Genomic DNA, 27,211 nt, shown 5'->3' on the forward strand with positions numbered 1-27,211 from the left:
GAAGGAAGAGGCAGGGGGAGGGAATTGGGAATTACTGTATACAACTGAAATATTCAAGTAAGCAATCACTCCTTCCTAGCACAATGATCTGATAGATGTCAGTAGTTCTGAATCCTTCCAAGCTGATAATACCATATTCTACAAAAGTTTCTGTAAGTCAAAGAAGAAAAGTAATCTGCAATTTGTAACAACAATACTATTAGCTAATACTAAGTCAGCTTTAATGGTATTTCTACAAGGTGGAGTTCTTGGCTGATTCTCTACTAAATGTGGTGTGAGCACAGTGTTCCAGTACCTTAGAACAAGCCAATTTCTACAGTCAGATTTAGGAATGGACACATAGCACCATCAACTTGAGTTGGACTCGATGATCCTGATGGGTCCCTTCCAACTCAGCATATTCTATGACTTTATGAACTTGTCTCATCCTAAAGTCATATTTCAATTTAGTCTGTGAGAGATCTCTCAGATATATAAAAATGACAACCTTAGGCTTTCAAAGAGCTTGCCAAAATTTGATTCCCACTAAATTTAGTGCAAATGTTCCCTGACTTGAAGAACTACTGCTGAATGCTCATAATTTTGGAAAACCACACTGTGTGATATGCTTCCCCTCGGTGTAACAGAAAAAACCACAGACACAACCATTGCTACATTCTTGGCTCAGGCATCTAAACATCTACATATTTTCACCTGCAACCCTGTTCCAAGCAGGTGGAGTTTGGCTGAGAGTAGACCCTGGTCATTTAAGGAATATCCACCTGCACACTGTGTCCGTATCCAGATACAGAATTAATATATAACAAAAAGTGCTGGGAACAACTTAATATGAACTCACCTTACAAACCAAAGCAGCTGTAGTAGTTTTACCGACTCCAGGTGGACCAGAAAGTAATGCTGCTTTAAAACTAGTCCCATCGTCTTTGCTTCCAGCTTTATTGGTCTTTGCTATAAAAAAAAAAAGATTCCAGGTTTTACACAGGTATGTAATTAGAAAACAAAATGCAAGTTTCTAAAGATATCAAATGTCACTGGAATTTTTCCTCATTTAAGGCCGAATAAGAACATCAAAAGATGTATATATATCTGCATTCTAACCACTTGGGGAAAAGAAACTTAAACCAACTTAAAGTTTATGACTTGCAGTGATTTTAAACTGAAAAACAGCAAAAGAGCTATTAATGTAATACAACCACTTCAGCAATTTCCTCACAACCATATCATATAAATAAACAAAACACCACCAAACCCACACCACCACAAACAAATTATACCAAACCCCAAACACACCACACATAAAAACCCCACTATGGCTGAAGTAAAACTGTAACACTATTTTAAACACAGGAAAAAAAAAAGCCTGTAGGATGACAAACTATATCTACTTCTTGTTAGAGCCAGGACCTCAACAATTCATCTCATCCCCAGGTGTGACAGCAGCCCTTTAGACATGCTGCTACTCTGAACTTCTGTGTGTACAGGCAGGTTGGCACTGGATAACCTCATTTTGCTTCTTGAGAAGGAAATCAATACGCTCAACTCAATGCCATTTTTAGATACATCACTCCTGGGTTATTCTGGTTTCTTTTGTAAAAATGAAACTTAAGCCTTGGGGAAAAAAACCACCTTTGAGACAGAGTTTTCTGTTCCTTTTTGGGGTGGGGGAGCAGGAAGGGGTTAGTAAGTAGACAACTACTTCACCAAAAAAACCTCAGGCTCGACTGCTGCTAAAAATGCATCTGACTGCAGCATCACTCCCGATTTCCAGAGTTGCTCTGCTCCTACAAAGGCCCTTATCGGTCCAGGGAACCAAGCAGTGGGATTAGCATGGACAAACACAGAAAAGTTAACCGAGCCGGTCACCTTGTCCATCTTCCACAGTACTGTGCCAGTTTCTGAGCCATCGGAGCAGTTTATTGGCACAGCTTTGCTCACCCTGCTGTCCAATAAGTGCCTTAAGAGATGCAGGCTTGTATTTATCCACCCAGAGCAACCTCTCTGTTCCATCTTCATTAACCTCAGAAACCAAATTCCCCTCGGGTTTTGGGGCTTTTTTCTCCTCTGCAGTCTGACGTTTAAAGTCCGTAAGCTTTCGAACAGCAGTGGTTTCTTTCTTGACAGATTTGACGGTATCTTCCTTCTCAGGAGTAGACTTATGTTTTTTATTATCAGCTTCCCTTTTGAAGGGACTAAAATTCCTTTTTCCAGCTTCAGCTTTCTGTGGTGTCCTTTTAGGTCTTGACTCCACTTTCTTTGCCTTTGGACAATAAAGGTAAAAAATTTAAAGAGAAATTTAAAAAAACTCCATACACTAAATACCAAACAGCTTTTTTATTTACACATGTACAGGAGTGCTTAGAATGTAACAAAACTTATGTACTGATTAAAAAAAACTTCAAGAGCAGATACAGAAATACTCCTCTCTGAAAAATAAAGCACTGTTAAACACAATGTCACCTGGTTCTGTAGCACAACCCACAAAAAAGAGGCAGGAAATGTTCTGGTCATTCCAAGAGCAGTCCCCCAACTCATGAAGCCTAAGGCATGTCATTATACAATGCAAAACTGATGACTGTCAGGTTGGAACAAATGGGCCAGACACCCATGAAGCTCTTGCAAAACAACACCTGCAGAAGTTGTTCAACCCAATCCAGTTCAAAGGGAGTGAAAGTGATGAGCTAATAAGCTTAGAGCTGCTTTTCCTTAGGATACCAAAAGTATCTTTACATACAAGTCATGTCTTGCCACATCAGAAGTACCAAAGCAACAGCTGTACTGAATGCACATGCTGTACATACTGAACACACATACTAGAGCTAACGGAGGTTTTAGTAACATTTTATCAGCCACTAGAGACCAAATTTAAATGTACAGAAAAAACTTGCTATTGCTTTTTTAGTATTGCCTGAAAAAATTACCTTTAATATTATTAGTTCAAGTTCCACATAAAGACACATACGTACAGTTTCCATGTAGTTGCCCCATGTTTACAATACGATTTTATATTGGGCCTGTCTGGGTAACCACACAGTATCAGTCACAATTATTTGTTTCAAAGAAGAAAACAAATATTCCAAATTTAAAACTGAGACCATCAAAGGAGATGCAATTACCCCTTCTGTCAGATACCCAAAATACAGAATAATGTCCGAGTCTAAATATACAAGGTGGGAAAATAACCTCTTGTTCCAAGTAGAAGTCTTAAACAAACATAAATTTTTCACTTTCAATACTTTAACCTAGAAGATCAAACTGATTATAGTGGTGTTACTGTTACTGGAACAGAAGACCAAAACTCCTTTCAATTAAAACCAAACCAAAGCAAAAAAAATACCAACCCCCTAAGTTTATAATAAACAAACCTCTGTTTCAGCTGCCAGTTCATATTTGGACTTTTTGCCTGGCATAGTTCGAATCAGATCAAACAGGCCATCCTCATCAATAACTTTTGTACCCAAAGCTGATGCCTGGAGCAAAAGAAAGAATTAAATGTAAAGTCAAGTTAGGAGTTGCATTATTCATTTCAAAGTGTTTTCCAGTAAAAACTATGTTTAGGAACACAACAACAATTTTATATTTCTGTATATATTTGTGTGTGTGTGTACATATAAATACAAACAAAACAAAGCCATAGGATGTTGGGCACTCTTTTCCTTTTAAAGATCACTGCATCAGTAGTACTGCTTCCTCTTGGCAGGGATACTGAAAATCAGCAGTAAGGACAGGAACAATTCAGCTTCACTCTGACTCCGTTCAGGCACAGCAGCACTCACCTTTTCACGTTTTGCCTGGCCACAGTCTCGCCCCATCACCAGGTAGTTTGTCTTTTTGCTGACATTGCCAGTTACTTTTCCTCCGTAACGTTCAATCAAAGACTTGGCCTCATCTCTTTCAATACACTCCAGAACACCCGTAATTACGAATGTCAGGCCTTCCAAGCAGTTTTCAGCTCCCTGAGAAGCAGAGCATTGCAGAAAATGCCATTACCCAATGCAATTCCACCAAATAGCTCTTCATCATTAGCTTTTTAACCCTCCATGTCAAGTTCCCTATGAAACTTTAAAAATAAGACTATCATACCTAGCTAGGTAATAGCTCTAAACATTCAAATGCCCTTAACAGGAATAGCTACCAACAAAACTTCACACCTTGTTTATCTGACCAATCATACTCATAGCACTCTGTGCTTCAAGCAGAGCATGGCAGTCAAATGAGTGACAGCAATCTTCAACTTTAGGACCAGTTAACTATTTTTGATCATCACGACTTCCTACACAAAGTTATGAATATAATTTCTCAGTATCCCTCCTTACAGTTAGTCACTGCTTTGCATTACAATGTAGCTTTTTACAATCCATGCTTCCTATTGGAAAAAAAATACCAGTTTTTAACAGTTCAGTTGATACTTGCTAGACCACTTAAATCAGTTAAGTCTACGATGCACTCCACCTCTGCCTACAGAATCCTGCCACAGCCAAACTTACCTGAGGTATCTCTTTGGACCCCAGTGCTTTTGGACCCTCACGATTAAGGAAGCTTCGGTACGCTTGGTAATTGATTCGCTTCTTTTCAGAGTCCTCAGGACTTACGGACTGTGCAGGAGAGAAAATAAATTAACACAGATATATAAAACCAGCAAAATAAACTCAAGCAGAGGTTAAGACATTTTTATGCACCAAACGAAAAACAAGTTTTAACACTTGTTTTTAGTCTATTTACATGCAATACTGAAGCTTGCTCTGCAAACTCCACCAGGACAACTAAATTAATTTTGACAGCTCCTACCTCACTCTTCTTGGGAGAAATTTTTTCCTTCTTTGGTGTTGTCTTCTCTTCTTTCCCTGAAGCAGTTTTTTCTTTTGATACTAAATTTTGAGTACCTCTTTCCTTTTCAGCAACCTCTTCTTTTTGTTTCAGAGACACGAGCCTAGAGACAGGTTTCAAAGGCAAGGTCTTATCTGCCAACGCTCTTGCTGTTTTATCGTCAGATGATTGCAGGGATAAATTAAACTGTTCAGATTTAGTTTGTGGCTTCGCAGTGTAATTCTTTGCTTCACCTGTTGAATCTGTTGCTTTCACTTGAAAGGAGGCAGAGGGAGAAGAGCTCATATATAAAAATGTATTTCACGAATATTATAAATTAGTGCAATGTTTGTCATATTCTGTGTCCTACCTCTTTCCGACTGCTTATATCCTGCTGGCACGTTAGGACTGCTACTGATGCTCAATCCTGTTTGCTCTCCTCCTGCATCTTTCCGAGCCTAGATAAAAACACAATGCCCAAGTCAGAGATACATGTCCCAAACTACCACTGGGACACAGCAACACACTTCACTCAGCTGTAACTAGAATTTAAAATACCCTTCCAACAGAGACATTTAGCACACACACGTACTGTGCCTGCTGTCTGATTAGGCAGGACACAACTTACTGAGTGAGGAAAATCCAGGAAACAGGTATAAAAAGTGAGTATGCTATTTTCATGAAAACACTTTCTTGCCGTTTTTATTTCAATTCTATGGAAGTCTTAAAAGAAAGGTGCCTAAATAAGAACACTCCCGGCAACGCAATTTCTAAAAGCTGAAGTTTAAAAACAGTTCAACCTTTTTCTTCTGCGGTGTTTCATCCAACATGGCCAAAGTTCTAGCAAATTCTTCATCTTCGTGCAGCTGTCTCTCCAGCTGAAAAGACAAAAAGAAAAAGATTTTTAGGGTCATGTATAACAAGTTCTAATTCTACTATATTTTTTAAAAATGCTGTGGGAGCACATAGCTGGAAAAAGGGTGTCCTGCCAGAGGCAAGTACATTTCTGAAATTGGCACTGAAGAATTACTTGTTTCTCCCCAAAAGAGAGAGCAGTGAAGTCTAGTGAGAAAAATTGAGCTTGGATTTGTTGCACTAGAAACGTTAACATGCCTGTATAAGCTGTTTTCAGAAAGGTTTTCTGTTCTTTCATGTATTTTATCGCTGTGTACCCTTTCCTTTTAATATACAACCAAAACTGGAAGGTAGCATCTCAGAACAACCAGCCTGCACCAAGATGTAACCTGCTGGCTTTAGAAAATTTCCAAAAGCAGTCCCAAAACACAGGTAGGAAAGATGCCTGTTAAAAATTACATTGTCTTCAGAACAAATATTTTATTCTTGTTTACTGAAATATATATAAAAATAATTCTGGCACTTCTGGAGAATTTAACTACTACCCTTACCCCTGCTCTTGTTGTCAGTTCTATTTGCTGCAGGGAAGCAAATATACTTTAACTTTTTATAATTTCCATTCACACTGATTTTCTTTGACAGAAAAACCAGTAAGAACAACTAGTGCACATGGAATCTGTGGAAGTTATTTATAACTGTAAAAAAGCAAAGCCAGTTTGGTTTCCATTTTTATTCTACCTAACAAAATAAAAATTACATCTACAGTGATAACTGATCATACAGTGACCTTTCCTACCCAGTATGGTGCCTTGGGTAAGAAAACCTTTTCTATTCTTAAGTAGTGTATATTATTGTCAATAAATATTGACCACTGTTTTAACAATAAAACAAAAAAAAAAAACCAAAAAAAAACCAAACCAAAAATACCTTCAGAATTGTCCTGAAGTCCAAATGACATGCTCTAAGATTCCATTAGATGGCTTTATAAAAACAACATGCCACAGGCATCATTTTTATGTGCCCACAGCATTGAAATGCATCTACCTTCCCTGTGTATGATGAGAAAGGGAAAGTGCAGAGACTACTGAACTAGGCTGAGGCAGATACACCTGATACAAAGTACAGTGATGACACATACAGACACGGTGAGTGTTACAGATAAAATGAGTTCAAATGAAAGACTACATCTTGTTTTTCCTGGGCCATTCACATTTTTCTCATCTGTAAGAAAATGTTGAAGACAAGTGAAACAAATTATGGATGGCCATGGCTTTTAATTTTTCACTCCAAGGAATGAAGAAACCAAAACACCATCAAAACACTTCCACTGAGGAAGCAAAAAGTGAATTCTGTGTGAAAAGCAAGATTATGATAGGTACATCAACTGCACAGGCAGAGAAAGTCTGGAGAGAGAGAAAATAGATTAAGTGACATGTTCTATTTATATAACCGAAATAGTGCCCATAAAAATAACTGTGTGACTATGTTTGCACATATGTGCAAAAGTTAAGTACACAGATGAATTTTATTACACTTATTTACAGCATATCTGGAAAGTCCATCATTATTTTCTTATGGAAAAACAATTTTAAAGTTAAACAAAGTGCTCTTGACATACAGCAGTAAATTTAACATAGAGAAGTAAATTTATAGAGCTTTTACCTCTGAATCTTCTTCAAGCTGCAGTTGCCTAGCAATGGCCTCATCATCCAGTGTGCTGTCTCTGCTTTGTGAAGGCTACATTTAAGAAAAAAAGACCAACTGTTCAGTTCCCCCATTACTGTGTCAATTATAATAATTCAATGTGTACTGATTTATTCTGTATACTTCTAGAAAAGGACTAGGAATGCAACATGCAACATTTCATTTCTGGCTCTCTAACCTAAACTCTATTAAACAAGGCTATTTTCAAGGGATTTTATTATTCAAAGCAAAACCATGCTGTAATATAAATATCTTCTTTCTTCAAACAACACTGAATGTCTCTGAAGCTATCACAGTTGGCCCCACTTGAAAGATATCAGTGAATTTTTAATTTCCTCCATAGTTTACTTGGTGCTTTGTTATTCCATGAGTGTATGTGCCATAAAGCTTGGGAAAATAACCTCCTTCCTCTCTCACCTTCCTCTCCACCCTCAAATATAAGCTAATCTCAGAAAAGTACTTAATTTCAAGAAAAGTCACTTGAGAAGAAGCAGCAGAGAAAATACTACTTTTGACTTTATGCTATCTTATGAAACATGAAAATGCTACTCTAAGCCTGTATTTGAGACCTTGATATGCACACACATATCATCAGAACTGAACTTCCACTCCAGTGATCATTAAAAAGTAAAATTAAGTAGGACAGGCAGTTAAGTACTTCCTTGCAGGCATTAAATAAGCCACTTTGATCTGCCGTCAGACACGTGAGCAGCCTAAAGGAACATCATCGGTACTCACTTCTTTCCTTTTACTGGATACCAATTTCTTTTCTGACCGCTGGACACTACTTATCCCAAAGTAATCAAGTGCAGAGGTGGGAGTCTGTTTCACTGGAGGGAGTGGTTTGCTTTTAGCTTGTGGTTTTACATCTTCCTTTTTCACGGAATTTGTTCCTGGACAACCGATCGCTGATGTCCCATTCTCCTTCGGCTTCAGGGAAATTCTTTTATTGACAAAGTCATCTTCTTCATCTAAACATGAAGAGTATTCTATTACTTCTGATACAAGGTACTTAAATTCTAATAATGGAATCCTAAAAAAAAAATGCTACAGGTGTTTAGAAGTTATTTGAAAGAAAAGGCTGAGCTGCATAACACATAGCAGTTATGATCTTTAATAGCTGACTCAAGTCTGAATAGATTCAGTACTGAAATAAAGAAACATGACATTATCTCTCATTTAGAGAGGTTCACAAAGAATGCCTTCCTTTCTTAAATGGGGAAAACAATTAGCAGAAGATCTGGGTCACTGAAGTTTGAACTCTCTCCTTAATTAATGCAATGTCAAATTGAACAGCACAACTCTTCCTTCACATTTTATGTGAAGTACAAAGATACATTTATTTTATTACTTTATAGTATTCATCAACAAAGCAGCTAACATAAGCTTTGTAGATGTGTAAATATTCTTAAGAATCTTTCAATCTTACATTATAAACCACAGGGAAATATCAGAAGGTTTTATTTACCAAAAAAATAGTTTCTTGGATAAGCTTACTAGTTATTTTTAAAGCACTGCTCATAGCCTATGAATGTTTTAGCAGAAACACTTCAACACCATTTTTTTTCCCTTTTAGTCAGAGATTTTATGAGCTGTTCTATAGTCTTTACAGCTGCACTTAAACACCCTCTCTTTCCAGTACAGTCAAAGCCATCTCAAAGAAATGCAGCCATTTCACAGAACATGGAAATCAGACAAGAGGCCAGGAAAACAAAATACATTTTTCAATTAGAAAGCAGGACGCAAAAGCGGCACATGCAGTCTCATTAAGAATTAGCCCACAGAGCACTAAACAAAAGCCTCAATCTTTCCTTTTAGGACTTTACTATAATAACCAGGACATGGTTTTCCCAGCAATAAAAAAGAGAAAGAGGGTTTGATGGCCATATATTCATTCTGCACCCAAACTCTTCACCCAGACAATCAATCAACCAAAAAAGATTACCAAGGACTTCAGAGAGTTTTGTGTCACGAAGCCTTACTGACAGTTAGACAAATGAAACCCTGTCACTGAAGCATACAAAACCCTACAGATATCACTGCCACACGACCAGACTAATACTACAGCACAACAGAGAAACATCACTGGTCAGACTTCTTGATTAGTGATAAAAGCACCATCTTCGTGAATTCTTCTACCAACTCAAAGTGTGCAAGTAAACGGCGAGAAAACCCCCAAAATGAACATCAGACTGCAATAAAGCAGAGCAAAGACCTGAGAGGAACAGAAACACAGGCAGTCTCATTTGCATGCCCCTAACTGAAGTTTAGTTTTGCTTTTCTCAAAATAGAGATGTTTTAGACAGTCCCCTCAGCATATCATAAACACAGATTGTTCTAAACACCTGTTTTAGAACTGAACTTCAATTGACAGCATTATCACAAAAACATGTTCATTTTCCAGCCATCCATAATTTAAATCCCTATATCTCTTTTTATACAAAAATTTGTTTTCTTACCACTTCCCTAAGTTTAGGTGATGCCATATGTCTGCCAGTTATTATTTTTGTTGTATACTAGTCAGAGATGGAGGGAAACAATTATTTTTTGTTTCATCTGTTCTCAACAGATGGTAGTAACAACAGTGTTTTAGGCATCAGTTGGAACTTCCTGCTACTGAACACTGACTAGGCAGAACATAATAAGTACAAAGGAGGATCCTGACTATTCCTGCGAGAGGAAATTCAGTAAGAAAAATAAAACAAAGATGCATCTTTAAGGCAGGAAAATGATTCAGCAGTTAAATCAAGAATGCCTAAAGATAAAAATTTATCTATGAGAAAGTGGCATCTTGGTCAATTCAATTCACAATGCAATATATGGAAGAGAAAATTCAAACCCAGGCTCTAGGCTGACAGCAGCGAGTTTTACCACAAAGTTAAAAGCTTCACTGTTCTCCAGAAAATTTGTTTTCCCTATGCAGCAGTAAATCTCTTACTGTCATTTAGCTCAACTTAACAAAACTATGACATATCAAGAAGATTTGGACACTAGACACTTTAGGCTCCTAATTTATAATAGTTTGAAGTCTGAACAGGAGATTGTTTATCTCAAATTTAATTTCAGAAATATCTTTGCTTCTTCCAAATTTTTCAGTTTAACAGAAAAACACATTTGTAGTAGCAAAATGTACCTGTTACTAGAAATCAGCAGTTAATGTAGATGTAATTACATTTATTTGTCTTGAAAAGACAACACAAATCCTATTCTGCCCCCCTGCTCTCAGATTTTCTTAAGCAAAAGACTGCTCTATGCTAGAAGAGTCTTTCCTCACCATTACCGTTATCAGAAGACCTGTATGCAATATTGATTTTTTTTCATTATTCACTTGTAACCATTTAAAGAACAACAAAGCCCAACAGGATATTGCTTTCTCTCAAGTACAAAGAAGTAGAGTAAATACAATTAGACTTTAATCAAAAAAGTATATGGACTCGAGCAATTTATGAAGCCAGTATACAATACACATTATCAATAATTAGAGCTTTGCTTTAATTATGTCTTTCCTAGAAATGGCAGGATTAGGTTCATTCACTGACTGGAAGCAGTGGCTGAATAAGGACAAGAGACTCAGAGCACTCATGAACTGTCAACTATAAATGTAAGTAAAGAAAAGGGAGAATGAGAACACAGAAGTGGTTATTAGGAAACAAAACTGCCCTGATTCTATTAAGTGGGTTTCAAATGATGCTTTAGGGGACAGATTCTCAGGCTATGGTTTCATCCCAGGTTCACAAAATTTGTAAGTACATCACAAATTCACCCGATCTCCAAGCACTTCCCCCACTCCTCTTATTTCAAGTATTGAAGAATAGCAATTTTTTTCAGTAAAACCTTAACACTTTTTCCTTGAAACAAACTGCTCACATGTGCCTACTGCCACAGGAGTGGACAGCAAAGTTGCACACTTACAAGCGTGAAGGCAACTTCATTTACAACTTTGAAAATACCAAGAGAGTCCCGGTATTGCTGCTGAGATGTTCAGGTCAGTGTTTCTCAACACATGACCTGTAAAAGGAAAAGGAGGCACTCTCATTCATACAAGCAAGCCAATAATTTCTGGGAAAATAAAAGTGACAGTTCAGATTTTAGCTTACAAAAATTGTAAATTAATTGCATGCTTATACCAACTGCTAGGTGAACAGCTGAGACATTCTTAAATAGGAGCATGGACTTCACAAAGCAAGAAACAGGAATCAATTTCATCATCAATTAGATGACTTTTCTGTTGTAAAATCTTTGCATAGCAGAACAAAATATTCAGAGAACAGTATTTCCTGTTTGCATCAATGCATTTTTTTGTGTGCTATACAATGAAAAAGCATCCTGAACATACGTTTGGTTTTTTTCAGGATTAGCTCTGAATTACAAACACAAGTCAAAGCAACATATTCTAGTTGAGGTTTCTGGAAATTAGGCATATGTAATGGAGAAAGCTAATCATGTGATTAATGGAACACACAGGCAGTGACAACCAGGAGATTGCTTTAAATTACTCTGGATGCAAACACTACACACAAAGCGAGGACCAATTAGGCCAGACAATGGACAAGGACAAGCTTCCCTAGCAACAAACAACAACTGTTAAATCCTGGGTTTTTAAGAGTTATTCCATGACGTTAAAGCACACCTGGCTTTCATTTTACATACTGTTCCAGCAGTAGCACAATTAGGTTAATAAGCCAATGCAGCAGCTCACCTGTAACTGTTTGTTATTCGTCTTTCCTATGCTCACCCTTTCTCAAAAGAGGTTCATCTGCTAATTACTGAGCAGCATCTGTGGTTGCTCCCTAATTGATCTCTATCAAAATTACTTAAGCTTTTTTAAACTTTGTTTAAATTCAGATTCTTTTAAAAGGCTTGGTTTCAGGAATGACCTCAACCAATCTAAAAAGGGAGCAATCTGTTGCAGGTAGGGACAATGACAATAAGCAGCACAGGACAGATCCTCAGAGGGCCTTCAGAACAATGTATTTTATTAATCTTCACTTATTATTTCTGTACTGTTGAGTTCCTCATCATTAGAGAATATAATTCCCTGGTTCCTATTCTGTTTAGGACACAAAATTTTTAAGGCAGAAACACCCTCTTACTATGATGTTGTAAACCCAACTCCAAATTTAGGCAGGGCATCTACAGCTAACAAATAATTTGTATTTATTATGATAAATGGATGTTGAATCAGCATTTGTAGACTAGTACATAAGGATTTCTACGTGGAGGTAAATGACTATATCCTATCCAAAAGTCATTAAATCTACATTACTTGAATAAAACGTCAATATTCTGGGCATTCTTCAGTTTCAATGGCACCACATCTGCACAAGTATTTAAACAGTTCCTGACCTACGGGACTTGCAACCTACAGCAATAGGTATTGCTGTCCAAGGAAAATACTGTTTGTCTGTAGTTATGGACTCAGGTTTAAATTACTTTAAATATGCATTGGTCAGTACTCAAGAGTCCCAGCACTGGGAAGGACTGAATTCTGTACTTATCTTTTGCTTAAAGTCTTTAAGAAGACTATCCTTAAGATAACCAACACTTCTCAAAAAAGTCAGCAAATCTATTTAAACTCAGTCCCTGTAACTCTTTCCAAAAACCAGATGCTATTTGTGACTAGCAAAGAGCATTTTTTCCTCTCTTCCTTCTTCTTTCAACAAAACCAGTAGTTGCAACCTATATTTAAAAATTTAGATTGTGTCATTATTTCATTTTAGATTTTTCATGCTATTTCTCAAAAAGCTGATTGATTTTAGATGTACTACAAACATGCACTTTAAACCACACCTGTTAGCACTGGGCCTATATTGACAAGTCAAGGTTCTGTGCTGTTATAAAAATATAAAACTTATCTGAATCATTTCAGCTTTACTCCCCTGAAATGAATTTACATTTGGATTTTTCAATTATCAAAGGTAACTTCAAAACATTGCCTCTGCCCCATTTTTCACTTTGAAGGGGAAAGATTTAGGGATACAAGACTGAAATGAAGTAACTGACATGTCAAACTATAATTATACACTTGAATGCCAAACTGCATGAACTTTGATACCCTTTGTTCAGTTTACACCAAATTAAATTCTTAGTCAAGTCTGTATACTTAGTTTTGAGAGCACTAAAATGAGAAGGCTGAATATATTTAAACCACAGTAAGTAACGTTAATCTGAAAAGCCATCAATTATAGCAACTCCTTCCAAACGAAATACTTGCACTTGCCATAGAAACGGCTGTGTGTGTTACCTCGGCAAGAAACTAGAAATTATTAGTCCATTAACTTGTTCCAGTTTATAATTGGGAGTTCCATTCACTTGAGCTGGTCACTTTTCTATAATAGCAGCTTTATCAACTCACAGAAGCAGATCTGAATCCCCCCCACGCAATGAAATTTCATATTCTGGTTTAGTTGCCTGAAGTTACCTGCATGACAGGAACATTCAGTAATGCCCAATGAATAATTACAAAACAGGAAAAAAATTAACTTAAAGCAACTCAGGCAAGTATAAATGTGCTCCTTTTTTCCAGCTTCAGCTCAGGCAGCTCAAGTTACTGAGCCAAGCAGGACACAATGCTGCGTTTCAAACAAAATCAACCAGTGTAGAAAAAAAATCCAAACACATAAATCCTCTTTTACATTTTAAACTAATCCAGCAGAATAACTACGTCAAGACTAGTTACTCTAGCAGCTCAATAAGAATATCTCAAAAGGGAGAAAAAAAATATTTCCAGCAAGGAGAATAGGAAAAGGCAGAGGAAAGCAGCAACATCTAGAGCTACAGCCTGAAGAGCTGCTACAGAGATGAAACTGAAATGAATTTATTTCATGTTCTGCCATGTTTGAGATACAGGCTGACAAGTCATTCTAAAGTAATCACTCTGTCTTCTGATAACTTTTTTAGTCAAAATTACCACATTTATTTGTCAACATTGCTGTTATTCTAGTTTGCACAGAGACAGGGGGAAAAAAAGACCACTTCTTAAAGAATAAGACTGTATTTTACGTCAACCACACCTCTGGTTTATATTTACTCAACTATTCAGGTGAATATCATACATCTACTATACTTATACAACATTCCTCTCACCACTTCAAACAGCGCATTTACCATTATATGACCCTTATGTTGAACTGTGGGTATTCCCAAACTTAACTGAATTAATTTTAATAGGGCTCACTCCTAAAGACCTTTCACACTGTCCTCTGCAACACTACTCCCTGCTTCTTCCAAGGATTACTGTCAGAACCTACTCATTCCTAAAGTACATTTCAAATCAAACTTCCTTAAGGTTCAACTACGCTTTCTCAACTACCTGTCATTAAACACTTTTGAGAAAAGCTAGTATAGAGAGTACTATTTATTCTCTTCATGCATTTTCCATAAGTATGTACAACGCAAGTATTGCCCCAGGAGTGCCAGGGATATTTTATTCCCCCACAAAACCTTTCAGTTAAGACACGCTTATTCACTGACAACCTGGAGCTCATTTGAACCAGCATTTGGATGTGGGGACTATTTTTTATTTTGCCCAGCAGTACTAGCACTTCACTAATAGTTTCTTTTTTCTGAGTTTTTGGGGCTTGGTTGGTTTGTTTGTTTCCCCATCCCAATATTCTCTACATTAAAGAGTACATATTCAGCAAGAACATTCGCAAGCTATTCTTTTATCCCCTCCTCTAAGCTCTCAACTAACAGTTTTCCAGTAACCTACAGACCTCCTCAGTTCCTACGACTTCAGTTTTTCTACCTTTATGAATAACTCAGTCTACCACTAGAACAAGGTTTTTCTTGTTTTAAAAAAGTTTATTTTCCAATATTCAAGCAATCAAGGCCATTGCTACGTATACATAATTACATGATGTATATGAAAGATTAAGTGTTCACTACAAGCGAGGTCACAATTCCTGCCAAATAACCACCTGTGATGAAACCAGGTGAGGTTCAACAAATCACAATAGTAGGTCATCTTCTACAAACAAAGCTCAAGGTTCCATACTTCTTTAAACAGTCAGAGTGTTACTTTGACAATTACAATGAACACTTGGATTTTTCCCAACCCCTTATGACTCTACTATCAGCAAAAGAAGGTTCTTTTTTTATTCCCCGTCTTACCTGATAGAATAACTTCCTTTTACCTTTGGCCAGCATTAAACTAAATACTTATTTAGATTAAATTTGTTCTAATAAAAACAAAAGTAGTTATTCTAGAATTACAAAGAGCAACAATTCTTGCTTTGTTCTTTTGCCTTGAAAAAAAATCAGCTTGTTCACAAGCTAATAAGAAACAAAACAATGCAAGAATCCCAATCAGTCCATTCTTATACAAACCAAACAGTTACTTTCCCAACACTTTTCAAGAAAACTGTATCCCACACAGTTACACAAAAGAGCTGAAAGTAATTCAAGCAAGAACAGGAAGAAAGTTTGAAATTAAACTGAAAAGTAGGTTGAAGCAATTAGCTACCAAACTTCTACTGTCTACTTGATGCTAAAAGGTTCTTTCAAACACACTGCCACGGACAGAGCCCCCTGAGAATGAGATTCTGACATTTAATTTAAGTCCAAGCAGCACATTCTTGATATAAGTTTTCAGTTGCATAACAGTAAAAATAAGAACAAATCCCTACAAATTTCATTAGGATCTTTTCTGTCTATATTTCTATATTCTTCTTCTTCTACAGTATATTTATCTCAAACACTAGCTGTATCAATACCACTTAAACACACTCAGCTTGACAGCTCCATTAAGCTGAAGAAACAATTTACACAGATGAAATATAAACAAAATTAAAACATTAAGTCTCAAGGTCATAAAGGCATTGTTTTAAAATACACTATGAAGTCAACCCTGTGTGTACTTAACACTCTTTTGATAAGAGTAACCTTGAGCCCATGGTTTTCAGGGATTTCACTAATAACCTTGACTAGTGTTCCCATGGTATCCCTATGCAGAAAGACTTGATTACACAACTTTGAATTGCATAATAAACCTAAATATGTACTCTTTATTCCTGAGGAATCTGACCATTTACCTCTGGGATCAACGCTTTTAAAGATCCTTTCAATTAGGAAAGAATTGTTGGCCAAACTCTCAAAGGAAATAAAGTTTTGAGTAAAAGGATAAATAAGCTAAAAAACACGTTCAGGTTACTTTGGAAAACTGAGTTCATCTGAATACATGACACAGTACAGCTAAATGCCAGGTCAAATATCTAGGACAAGTAAAATAAGGATAATACACATTAGAGACAGTGATTCTGAAGAGAGCCCAAGGAGGAACAAAGTGTAGAAAAAGCCCAGCAGAGCCAGACTTCTAATGCAAAACTGCAATAAACAATCCCTTTCCATTTAAAAAAATATATGGTATGATTATAGGGAGGCCATGCTGATGTTCAGCAACATGCTTACAAAAAACAGGTATAGGGCCAGGTATATCTTACATCCAGGTACAGGGCCTACTCTTCCAAATAAAGTACAATAATACTCAAAGAGGGATATCACAGAAGGACTACTGGAATTCTATCACTCAAAAAACACATTTCATCAAAACAGATTTGGATACAAGTCTGTTCACTTTATCACAGTTTCTTCAGGCCATCCTGTGGCTAGTAAAGAACACTACTCCAGGAGACAAATACAGAAACCTGATAATTATAGCTTCAGCTGAATTCTGACTACACGCAGGATGCACATCCAACCACTGCAACAACTGACAAAATGATAAGTAAACACAAAACCTTACATAAGTTGATAAGTAAAACACAAAACCCAACAACTGTTGCAGTCACCAACATAGCAGGCAGAGATTAAAGACATGGAAAGTCATATACCAAGTAAAATAAAAATCCACGTTTTCAAACCTGTTTACGGTGTGCTAGTGAGTTTAACTGCATTAAAAATTCTTCCTTCTTTCCCTAAATCTGTGGAATTTTCTTAAGCAAAGAAGCACTACCTCATTAAATTATATGCCTAATTAAATCAACTTAAGCCACTATCCAACATCACCTCAGTTTTGCCTTGTGCCTGACTTTACAGTACTTGAGGTTAAACCTTGGAAGTGCTTATGGTTAGGTTGTTTAGGGAGAACATAATTTGTCTTCCTCCGTATTAGGTTTTATAATTAAATTTAAGAGTACATCAGCCAAATAATCCATCCCACCTGTAACATAATCCACCCCACTACAGCTGAACACATAATGATACATTTCTTCTATTACCTGTCTCTGAAATATAAACAACAGGATCCCGCTTCAGAACTTTACCAGGTTTTGAAGTAGCTGCTTTTTTCTCAGGTGTCTTCTTGGATTTTTTCACTGACTGCACCTCCTCTTCTGAATCTGTATTTTGACCAGAACATAAATGTAGATTTCCTCCACACACACACAGGTTTTAAGTAATAGATCACATAACAGTGAACATGTGTTCACATGTATTCAGCTGAGTGAGAAAGATTCCATATTCCTGCCATAAGTGAGAGCACAGCTTCATTTTTCATCCATCATATAAATGACAATGAAAATTTGGTCAGAACTCAGTCTTGACAGTGTTTTTTGTTTATGTAACAAGAAATATTTTGTTACATATTCCAAGAACAGCTATGCCTGTATAAAGACCTCTCTGAAAAGGAATGCAACAGTTGAGTACCACAGCAGTTTACTTAAAAAAAAAAAACAACACAAACACACATAAAAAAAAATCCAAACCCACAAAAATACTATATTATGCTGGTGTGTTCCATGAAACTGCAAATTTGTAACTAGGAAATAAATATTTACCAGATTTTTTTAACAGAGAAAGACATCCAAGTTTGCTTTTAAAACAATCTTCTATATTATATTCATACAACACACAGAAATGTAAAATTATAGAGTATGATCAGCCTCCTGTACCCAGTGTGGGATGTTATTTATCCCTAACAGAAAACCTAAAACTCTCTAAAATGTATATACAATTTCATAACAATAAAAAAGTTACAAAGTTTTGATAAAATTTACTATCTGAATTTCTTTTTTGGGGTCTTTTTTTGTGTGTGTGGGTTGGATTTTGTTTTTTGGTTTTTTTTAACAGGTATTTTGTTAAAAGTTATTTTGCATTGTATATTACATGCATGACACACACTGCACTCCCATTTATCAAACATATTTATCCATCAACATTTACTGTGAAAAATGTTTTTAACTGCATCTATTCAATAATAATAAAAAAAACCCACAAAAACTTTCAGATGCACCATTTACCTAATCAACCTTGAATGCTGATGCAAGAGATACAAAGGAACATTCAGAAACAACTGTGAACACTACCTGAATCATAGATTACTCTCCTCTTCTTTTTCGTACGTATTTGTTTGTAATCATCGTCACTGGGTGAATTGTTCACCTAAGAGTAACAGTCCATTAGTTAATCAATAAAGAGATCCTTCCAGCTTTTACTCAGCTACACAATGAAATTTATGAGTTTCAAACAAATTCTAACAAATTACTTGTTTTCCAGTATTACATTTACAAATAGTCTTGTGCTAACTCATGGGTGGGAGGGGGAAAGGTGCAGGGCAGAGGAAATAAGGAAGAAACTGCAGCAATAAAGTTAAACATGCTCCAAGCAAACCACAGATGTTTAGAATAAATATTCTAGTTTGATGCTAATTAAAGTAAATCAAAAACAGATTTTTGAGCACTCCCAACTATTAATCCAAAAAAAAGAAATGGTCCCATGCAAAACAGAGGTCAGACAGGCCACTAAGTTACTGGTACAGCATGCAGCTTTCACTTCTGGTTCCACACTGGATGTGGTTTCATTGTAGTCACTAGAATTCAACACAACCTCAGAGAACAATACACCCAATGGAAAGAAAGAAAAAAGCACACACAACATTTGAAGCCACACTGATTTCCTGCTCAGAGCCCTTGTTGCTGCAGGCTCTCCTCTCACCCCTTGAGCAGTGCAGGGATTGCACCAGTGCTCATGGCTGGCAAACGTGCCCCAGGCAGCACCAGAGAGAACTGAATTATCTCAAGGAATTTTTTTTTAAAACGTTGCTAAGTTTTAGATATTTAGAAGAATCACAAGCTGCACACGTATATGTTTGTTTTGTAATCACATGTAGCTGTAAATGCTTTTATTTATCTAGAATTGCATTTTTAGAGTAACTAATTTTATCATCAAGTCATAATGTGAAATCTGTTAAATAACTGGAGAATTGCACAGTAGAAATAAGAGATCACAGAAGGTAACTGCTATGTCTTTCAGCTCCATTTAATGGTCCTTTATTTTCACATTGAAACAATTAAAACATACAGTCAGAATATTTTTAAGTAACATCTTACTTCCAGACTGTTACGCTTCACAATAAACATTCCATCCTATTAGAAATCATTCCATTTGCAAGTGATTTTAGAGCTATCTTTAGCCACTGCTTTCTTCAACACCAGAACCCAGCCTGGTTTTAACCTATTATTTTGAAGAATTTAGTCTTTGCGAAAGGTTTACAGAAGTGATCCCAATGCAGACAGACAATATTAACATTTTCCCCACAGGTGTGAGGACACCTGGTTAAAAAAACTGGTCAGAAGGCACCTCCACCACAGACTTTTACCTCACTTGGAAGCAGGGATCCTTTGTGATATGCCTACATCTACTGTGCATAAGCTTCAACTTAATTAAACCACAAATTAGGTAAGCAGAGCTACCTAGAGAACTGTGGGCAATAATTAAAATAACTTCAAATACATCAGATTGTTCCTACACTAGCACCTAATCATAACAACTTCTACCTGCCTTTGGCCTGCAAACCAAATTTTTTACATTAGCAATTTTCTTCACCACCTACAAAGTTTTACTGCTAGAAGTTAATATTAAGTGGTAGTTTCCTCCCATGCCTATAAAAACAACTGACATATAGTCTGTTATTTTAGTATGTGAGAAGAATTATGACTTTAATGACTTTAAATTATGACAAAGCATTATGACTTTAAGTGCTAGACACACAAACAATCCTGTATCAGAGAAACCAAACACTTCATAAATAAGAAAAGCAAAACTAACCTTAGTCTCCTTTTCCCTTTTCTTCCCACTTGAGGGTCCTTCGCCATTTTTAATTTTTTCACTCTTTGTCACAGTCTCACACTGTTGTCGCTTTCCAGGAGGTACAACACCAAAGAATTTCCGGATATCCTAGCAAAAGGGAAAACATTTATAAGTGTTTAAATACATAGCTCTTCACACTACAAAACAGCAATGCACTGAAATTACTCTCTCAGCAGCTCCATTACAATATATATTGATTCTGAAATTCTGTTTATGATTCAGAAAACAAAGCCCAGCTATTTAAATGTAGCTGCTCAGACACCCACACCACCTTTCTCATCTTCAAATCATGAAAAAATTTCTTTCTTCCTAGTTAGTCATCTTCACAAATACACACTGCAAGACAAACTTCCACTAACAATGAAATACAAGTGAGTTAAGACAAATACTTAATTAGAATTCTTTTCTTTCTCCAATTAGTTATCACAAACCTAGACCAAAGTACTTCTACAGTTAAAACGATCAACACAGCTATGAAGTAGTGTCCAATGTAAAAGGACAGTGAAGTACTGGGACATACTGCATTCTCCACCTTCTCATAAATTTAAGACAGTAACTTGCATCTCACTAAAAAATTAGTCAGCTAAAATCAGGTAAAATTCAAAAAGAGAAACAATTTAATACCAAGAGTTCCAAAAGTTCTATTTTGTAACTGTATTTTAGTACCTGACCACAACAGAGCCATAACAATCTTTCTAAGTGTGTAAAATCAACAGCTGAAGCTTCAGCCTTAGAAAAAGAACTATTGTATAGACAAAACCAAATCTGACTTCTGTGAAAATAACCCCAGTGGTTCAGGTTTATTAAAAAGAAACTGAGAAAAGAGGTACCTGGTTGATCTCACTACCTCCAGGGTTAGCAGCCATTTTAGAGAAAGAAAGTGCCTCACATGGTCTGAATAATATAGAGAAGGTAAAGGATGTGCCTCAGAACTACATTGTACCCAGCTGAGAGCTATTCCCCATCATGGAGTTCATCTGGCAATTTGTTATTCTCACAGGTAACCACAAGGAAATTAACACATTCTTAAGAAATCTGTATCAAGTCTGATTGATAATAAGGGGTCTTTCAAGCTCCTTTTCTCTCACCAGTCAGCTCCCTGGCAGCTTGGATTTAGGGCTTAAAATCAAAGGAATGTGTAATTTGAAAGCACACGTGTGTGTAATGTGAAAACACAAAATATGGGACATGTATAGATTTATTTAGTATACTCATCTTAAAACAGTTTTCTAGAATCAGAAATGTTTCTTCCTGTAAAAATTTAAGTTCTTTATGTTATAGCTGCATATAATAACATAGATTCAGCAAGCAGACAATGGTAGACTGGAAAGCATTCTTCCTAAAGTGTGACTTCACACATTTCCACCTATGGAATTCATGCCTTGAGGCATAGGTTTTCAACACTACTATTTTACATGTACTACTGCAGTATAAATGCATTACTATATAAACTCCGAAATTCTGCCCATTGATACCTTTACCTAACAGGTTTGAAGACAGCATCTATTTAAAAAGTCTCCAAGTAGATTTATGGACTTGATCACTCAATTACACTTATTATTACTGACTTCTTTTTAGGCTTAAAATAACATAGGCCAAAAAATCCCAAGCCTCATTAGAACTTTTATGTAGTAACGTAATTTAAATACTTACTACAACCTTGCAAAATAAAGTGACTTCAAAGTTTTTTTGTTTGGTTGGTTTTTTTAATAGTTGTTACTTTAAAGCTTAAAATATTTGGAGAATTAATTTTAGATCAATAATACCCTCTACCAAACCCTGTGCTATCTGGAAATTCTTATGTGAGGGAACATGAATACATCCTAAAATCAGAGGCTTCAAGTTCAAGCTTATACACTTTACTAGTGGTAACAGGAAATATGAGTTACATTGGTTAGCACAACTTAGCACCACCTGCCTGGTTTAAATTATTTCTAAAGCCTATCAGTAGGCTTCTACAGAGGCTTTTTATCAAGATTTATTTATCATTCTTTTTCCTCTATCTTCATCTTGAGTTTTGGATTCCAGTTCTGAAATCAGTTTTTCTTTTAAAATGAACATATGCAAGGTTTATGAAATGCAGACTTCATAAACTACACAGTAATTTAGCCCTAATTTACAAAGGAAAATTGACATCTATGCACAATCTTCAGAGTTATAAATTCACCAATCTTCAGCTATCCTGCTCTTTAGATGAAAAGGGAACCTTGTTAGCCACTGCTGACATAACAGACAGTGAATACAGAATTGCCTGGGAGAAAAGTATGCCACACTGCAACAATGAAGTTACCCTTCAGTGAAGCTTTTATCCAAGAATCATGAAACAGACTTCTCATGCCATTTATTAAGAGATGCCAGATAAATTATTTAATTCATTGCATAACTAACTGCAGAAACGAAGCAATGTAAGTATCTACCATATAGGCTTAGATCCCAGATAGGATCACTTGCTTCACTTCTGTGTTTCTTTATTTAACATACTCTGACTGACCTTCTCAGTGGTATCCAATACCATGCATTATATATGAGATCACCTGGTAGAAATATGGTGTGTGTTTAGCTTTTATCTATGCTCATTCAAATGAGAAAAGCCATCTACCAAAGGAACCATCAAGTCTCCTTCCAGGATATTGCTCCCCCCAAAAAATCGCAGCAGTGTGCCTTGTATCCTGGAGAAACCCACCAGGATGGCTGTTCCAGATGGTCCCCTTGCCCGTACTACTAAAATTTAAGAGGCAAGGCTACATTGGTGTCTCCCCAGGTGTGCTTCAGCAGCAGCAACAAGACATGTAGTTTTGAGCTGTTCCACTCAGGTAGGAGGTGTAACTAAGGCTTTCTGATGACTCTTGCTTAGTTAGGGGGTAACTGGTGCACAGCATCTGAACAGCCTAAAAAGCTGGTTCCTGCTGAGCTTTTTAGCAATTGTATGACCTCAGTTATGGCTGTGCCATCTAGTCCATGCCAGTTCTGAATACTACTTCAAATCCTCTATCTCATGCAATAACAGGAGACCACAGTAATTAATCACATGAGGTTGCAAGTTTTCTTTTGAAAGATTTGTATCTGTTTTGCTGAGGAGAATACCATAAGCAGAAACTGAAATCTATTTGTTAGGTGGTACAAAGACTGGTTACTTCAAAGACAGCGTTTTCACAAGGCTAGTATTCACTAAGGCATATTATTTTCCAAAATACCATCATATAATTGAGTCTGCACCTCAAAATACAAGATAGAGCACTGAATTTCACCAACCTAGCTCACTGACTGCAATAGAAAGTATATGCACCTCATTCGAGGTATTCAGAGCATCTCCATGAGGGCCTTCATCAAAAGAATCATATTTATTTAGTCTGCCTATTTCAGTGCAAGTTTTACCCCAACATCACCTGTGACATTTGGTGCTTCCAGAACAATTGCTGTAACTGGAATCAAATTTATAGCATCACTTCAGTGAGACCAGTAATACTTGCTTGGGTAACTATACTTAATTAACATTTACTGATATTGGCAACTGCAGCACAGGTTCTATATGGCATTTTTCAACCAGTGTCACAGTTCTAAGTACACAACAGCTCCAGCCCTATAAGTGTCCCTCTCAGCTAGAGAAAACTCCACCAGCCCCTACTCCCAGCCACTCATTCCATCAGGTGTGCCAGTATAGCTCTCTCTGCTTGGAAATCGGGTCAGGCCACTAATCTGGTGAAAAAAACTAAATCCCTTCTAAGACAAATCAGTTCATTGTGTAACTCTTCACACATCAGTTCAGCACAGCTGAGAAGATGCAGCAGAACCAAGCTGACAGGGGCTACATGCATTTGGCAATACATGAAAAAAGTTTGCAAGGGTGTGACACTGAATTGCAATACACTGGTGCTGCTGCTGCACAAGCAGAACAGGCTACACCATTACTAACATCGCTGCTTTTTACCTCTACTTCTGCAGCTGCAGCAGTGATGGTTGTACAGCCTCTTTGCTTCAGCACTGAAAAGGGAACAGGCTGAGGCAACTCATACTGTCCTCAAAATTAGGGTTGTCTTCCTCCTTTCTAGGAAAGTGCCAGATATTGCAAGATGTGTAACATTCAGATGATGACACAGAGGGAGAAAGCCTTTGTCCCAGAAAGGTGGGAAAGGAGGAAGCAAGTCTTCTGGTAAGAGTTTCTTACTAGTTTTCTAAAAAGGTGTTAGCAGGGAAACAGGAGAAGCAGATTTGCCCTCATACATAAATTTAAAGCCATCAGCCAGCCCTAACAAACTACGAAAATATCACACATTACTAGTTTCAGTGCTGGCAGACCTCTGTCATCACTGTAGAAGAGTCAGACTATATCATCCATCATTGCAGAGCATCAGGTTTAAGCTATAAGCAAGTTTAAACTCTTTGGAGTCCAAAATCAAAGCTGAACTCTAACTGGCTTTGAATGGCATCTGTAGTTAAGCCAGCAAAAGATGTGCAGAGAGGTTCTACTCCATCTGAGTAGAAGCAAACTTATCTGAGCCAGAGATGAAGAAAGGATACCATCTTATAGTGGCTGCTCAAAGGAGCAGCACTTTGGAAAGCAAACAAACACGTTTATGTTTATGTTTATATTTACAAACTCTTTACAGCCTAGGATCCTTATTTATAAACAACTGTCTACTTCCATTCTTTGAAGTTCTTTTCTCCCCATTCGAACTGCTTTTCTGCAAATACTGCGCAACCCTCTAGCTCGGCAGCAGAAACGCCCTCGCGCGTGCCCCTGCTGGAATTAAAGGAAGAGTTAACACTCCTGCAGACCGCGTTTGGAGAGCTTAGCTCGTCCGCATTCCTTCCCCGGACGAGCCCGCGGTCCACGCCTAACTCCCCACCCGACTCCGGGAGCGATGAGCTGGAGAGGCTCAGCCGCTTCCCGCTCCGGGCAGGGGCATTTCCTCGGCCAGGGGTTCCATGGCACGCCGTTCCTGGCGGGCGCGGGGCTGCGGCGGAGCGCGGCGGAGCAGGCCGGTGTGCGCTCCGCGGGGCCGGTTTCTGCTCCGCGGGCCGGTTTCTGCTCCGCGGGCCGGTCTAGCTTCGCGGGGCCGCGGCCGCTCCGCCGCCCGCGGGGCTCGCTCAGCCCGCGCCGGGCCCCGCCGGCCGCGCCGCCGCCCCCCACCCCGGCCCCGCTGCCGCCGCCGCCCGGGCCCTGCGCGCCGCCCCGTGCCCATGCAGAGCCCGCGGCGGGGCCAGCCGCGGGCAGCCCCTCACCATGCTGGCGGCGGTGCCCGCGCCTAGCGGGGCGCTCCCGGCTCCATGCTCCCGCCTTCGCGCCAACTCCCGCGGCCCGGCGCGCCGCGCTGCCGTCACGGCCGCGACGGGCGGGGCGGGCGCGGGGGCAGCCCCGGGCGGGGGCCGGTCGGTGGCCGTGCCCCCAGCGGGAGCCCGCGGCCTGCCCTGTCCGCCTGCCCTCGGCATTGCCCCCTCCCCGTCCTCTGTGCGGGCCCCGGGGCTCGTGCCCGCGGCGGGGGTTCAACCGCTCCCCCCCGGCGCGAACGGGGGCTCCCTCAGGATGGTGGGCGTGGAGCTGCTGCGGCCCGCAGGGAGCGGCCCGGCCTCGGTCCCCTCCGGCAGAGCCGGAGAGCTGACAGTCCGAACTGCTGGTTGAAAACACATAAGAAAGCAGTGCCAGCCTCCATGAGGTTCGGCTCTTTTTAGGGCACTGAGGCAAACGAAGCGTCCAAAATAGGCGTACAGCCAATAACAGCAGTGCGGGCGCCACCAGCCAGGCCTGGATCGGCGCAGCACAGAAAGGCATTTCCTCGTCGTAAACGTGAGATGGTCCCTCCCGTCCTGGTGGTGCCGGGAGCACACCCAATTGTGTCAGGTGTCATTCCTCTACGGAATTTTCTCCCACACGTTGAGGCTTGGGAGAGCCCTGAGACTGCATCTGAGGAGGCCAAGAGGAAACACGGAGTTACGCTCTGTCTTCTCCCCCTGACTCTTTAATTTTTTAATTAATGAGATCTTGTCTACTTTTCTAATTAATGTTTAATGAAATCTTGTGTGTTTCCTTCTATTTTGTTTTCTCTACTTACTGAACACTTGCAGGGAATAAACTTGGTCAAACCAAAAATAAAAATGGTACCACTATCAAGAATTACTTGTCTGATGTTTAGATTCTGCAAACCTAATAAATTGCTAATTATTGTTAGACTTGAAGAAGAATGGGGAAGGCAAACAGAATTTGTGGTGCTACAAATACTGCCAGTGATTTAGGAGACCACTCAAAAAAACCCCAAAAAACCCAAACAACAAACCAAAGAAGAGTACAAGCTCAATTTGTACTTATCTCATACTGCAATTTCCAATGCTATGACTTGTGCAGACTCTCTGTTCCCATCTTTATTCTTCCTTTTCTTTTTCATTCTTCCAAGAACAAGAGACTGTCTACTTGGCAGGATGGTCTAATTCCAACAAAAATAACTACATTGAGATAAAAGTTAATTATACTTATTACTATTCCCATTTAATTATTTAAATTGGATTCTAAGTAATTGTAGGATCCTATTTGTACACAAATTGCTACCGTTCTACTATGAACACACATGGTTAGGTGAACTCATATATTTTCAGCATTAGCATAGCTTGTGAGTTTGGATTTCTGCATAAGAAATATGACAAAATGAGCAACTGAATGCAGACCCATCGCACAGGCTGTGCTTTTCAGCCTGCTTTACAAGTTATTCCATAAGCACTCAACATAATGGCTATGCAAACATAACTGGTATTGCTTTAGAAAAACATCTCC

The 27,211-nt window shown here is 38.3% G+C and overlaps 1 protein-coding gene across 2 annotated transcripts in view; it reads right to left on the reverse strand.

Moving 5' to 3' along the window:
* Window positions 1-25,774, reverse strand: part of RFC1 (replication factor C subunit 1) — a 34,009-nt gene extending 8,235 nt beyond the window's left edge. The window contains exons 1-14 of one of the 2 annotated variants that reach the window (XM_050337770.1): window positions 25,672-25,774; window positions 20,407-20,535; window positions 18,666-18,741; window positions 17,625-17,699; window positions 8,101-8,333; window positions 7,321-7,395; window positions 5,604-5,681; window positions 5,174-5,261; window positions 4,786-5,078; window positions 4,485-4,592; window positions 3,774-3,953; window positions 3,363-3,467; window positions 1,864-2,257; window positions 839-948 (exon numbers count right to left, since the gene is read on the reverse strand). In XM_050337770.1, the coding sequence (XP_050193727.1) occupies window positions 839-948; window positions 1,864-2,257; window positions 3,363-3,467; window positions 3,774-3,953; window positions 4,485-4,592; window positions 4,786-5,078; window positions 5,174-5,261; window positions 5,604-5,681; window positions 7,321-7,395; window positions 8,101-8,333; window positions 17,625-17,699; window positions 18,666-18,741; window positions 20,407-20,535; window positions 25,672-25,674 (1,947 nt within the window). In that variant the 5' untranslated portion in view covers window positions 25,675-25,774. Of the gene's footprint in view, window positions 1-838; window positions 949-1,863; window positions 2,258-3,362; window positions 3,468-3,773; window positions 3,954-4,484; window positions 4,593-4,785; window positions 5,079-5,173; window positions 5,262-5,603; window positions 5,682-7,320; window positions 7,396-8,100; window positions 8,334-17,579; window positions 17,700-18,665; window positions 18,742-20,406; window positions 20,536-25,671 lie in introns of both variants that reach the window. The other variant, XM_050337769.1, reaches the window with a different exon arrangement.
* Between the last annotated feature and the right edge of the window lie 1,437 nt (window positions 25,775-27,211).

The sequence above is a fragment of the Myiozetetes cayanensis genome, unplaced genomic scaffold, assembly GCF_022539395.1.
Source record: "Myiozetetes cayanensis isolate MyiCay16 unplaced genomic scaffold, myiCay2020 scf7, whole genome shotgun sequence".
NCBI lineage: Eukaryota > Metazoa > Chordata > Aves > Passeriformes > Tyrannidae > Myiozetetes > Myiozetetes cayanensis.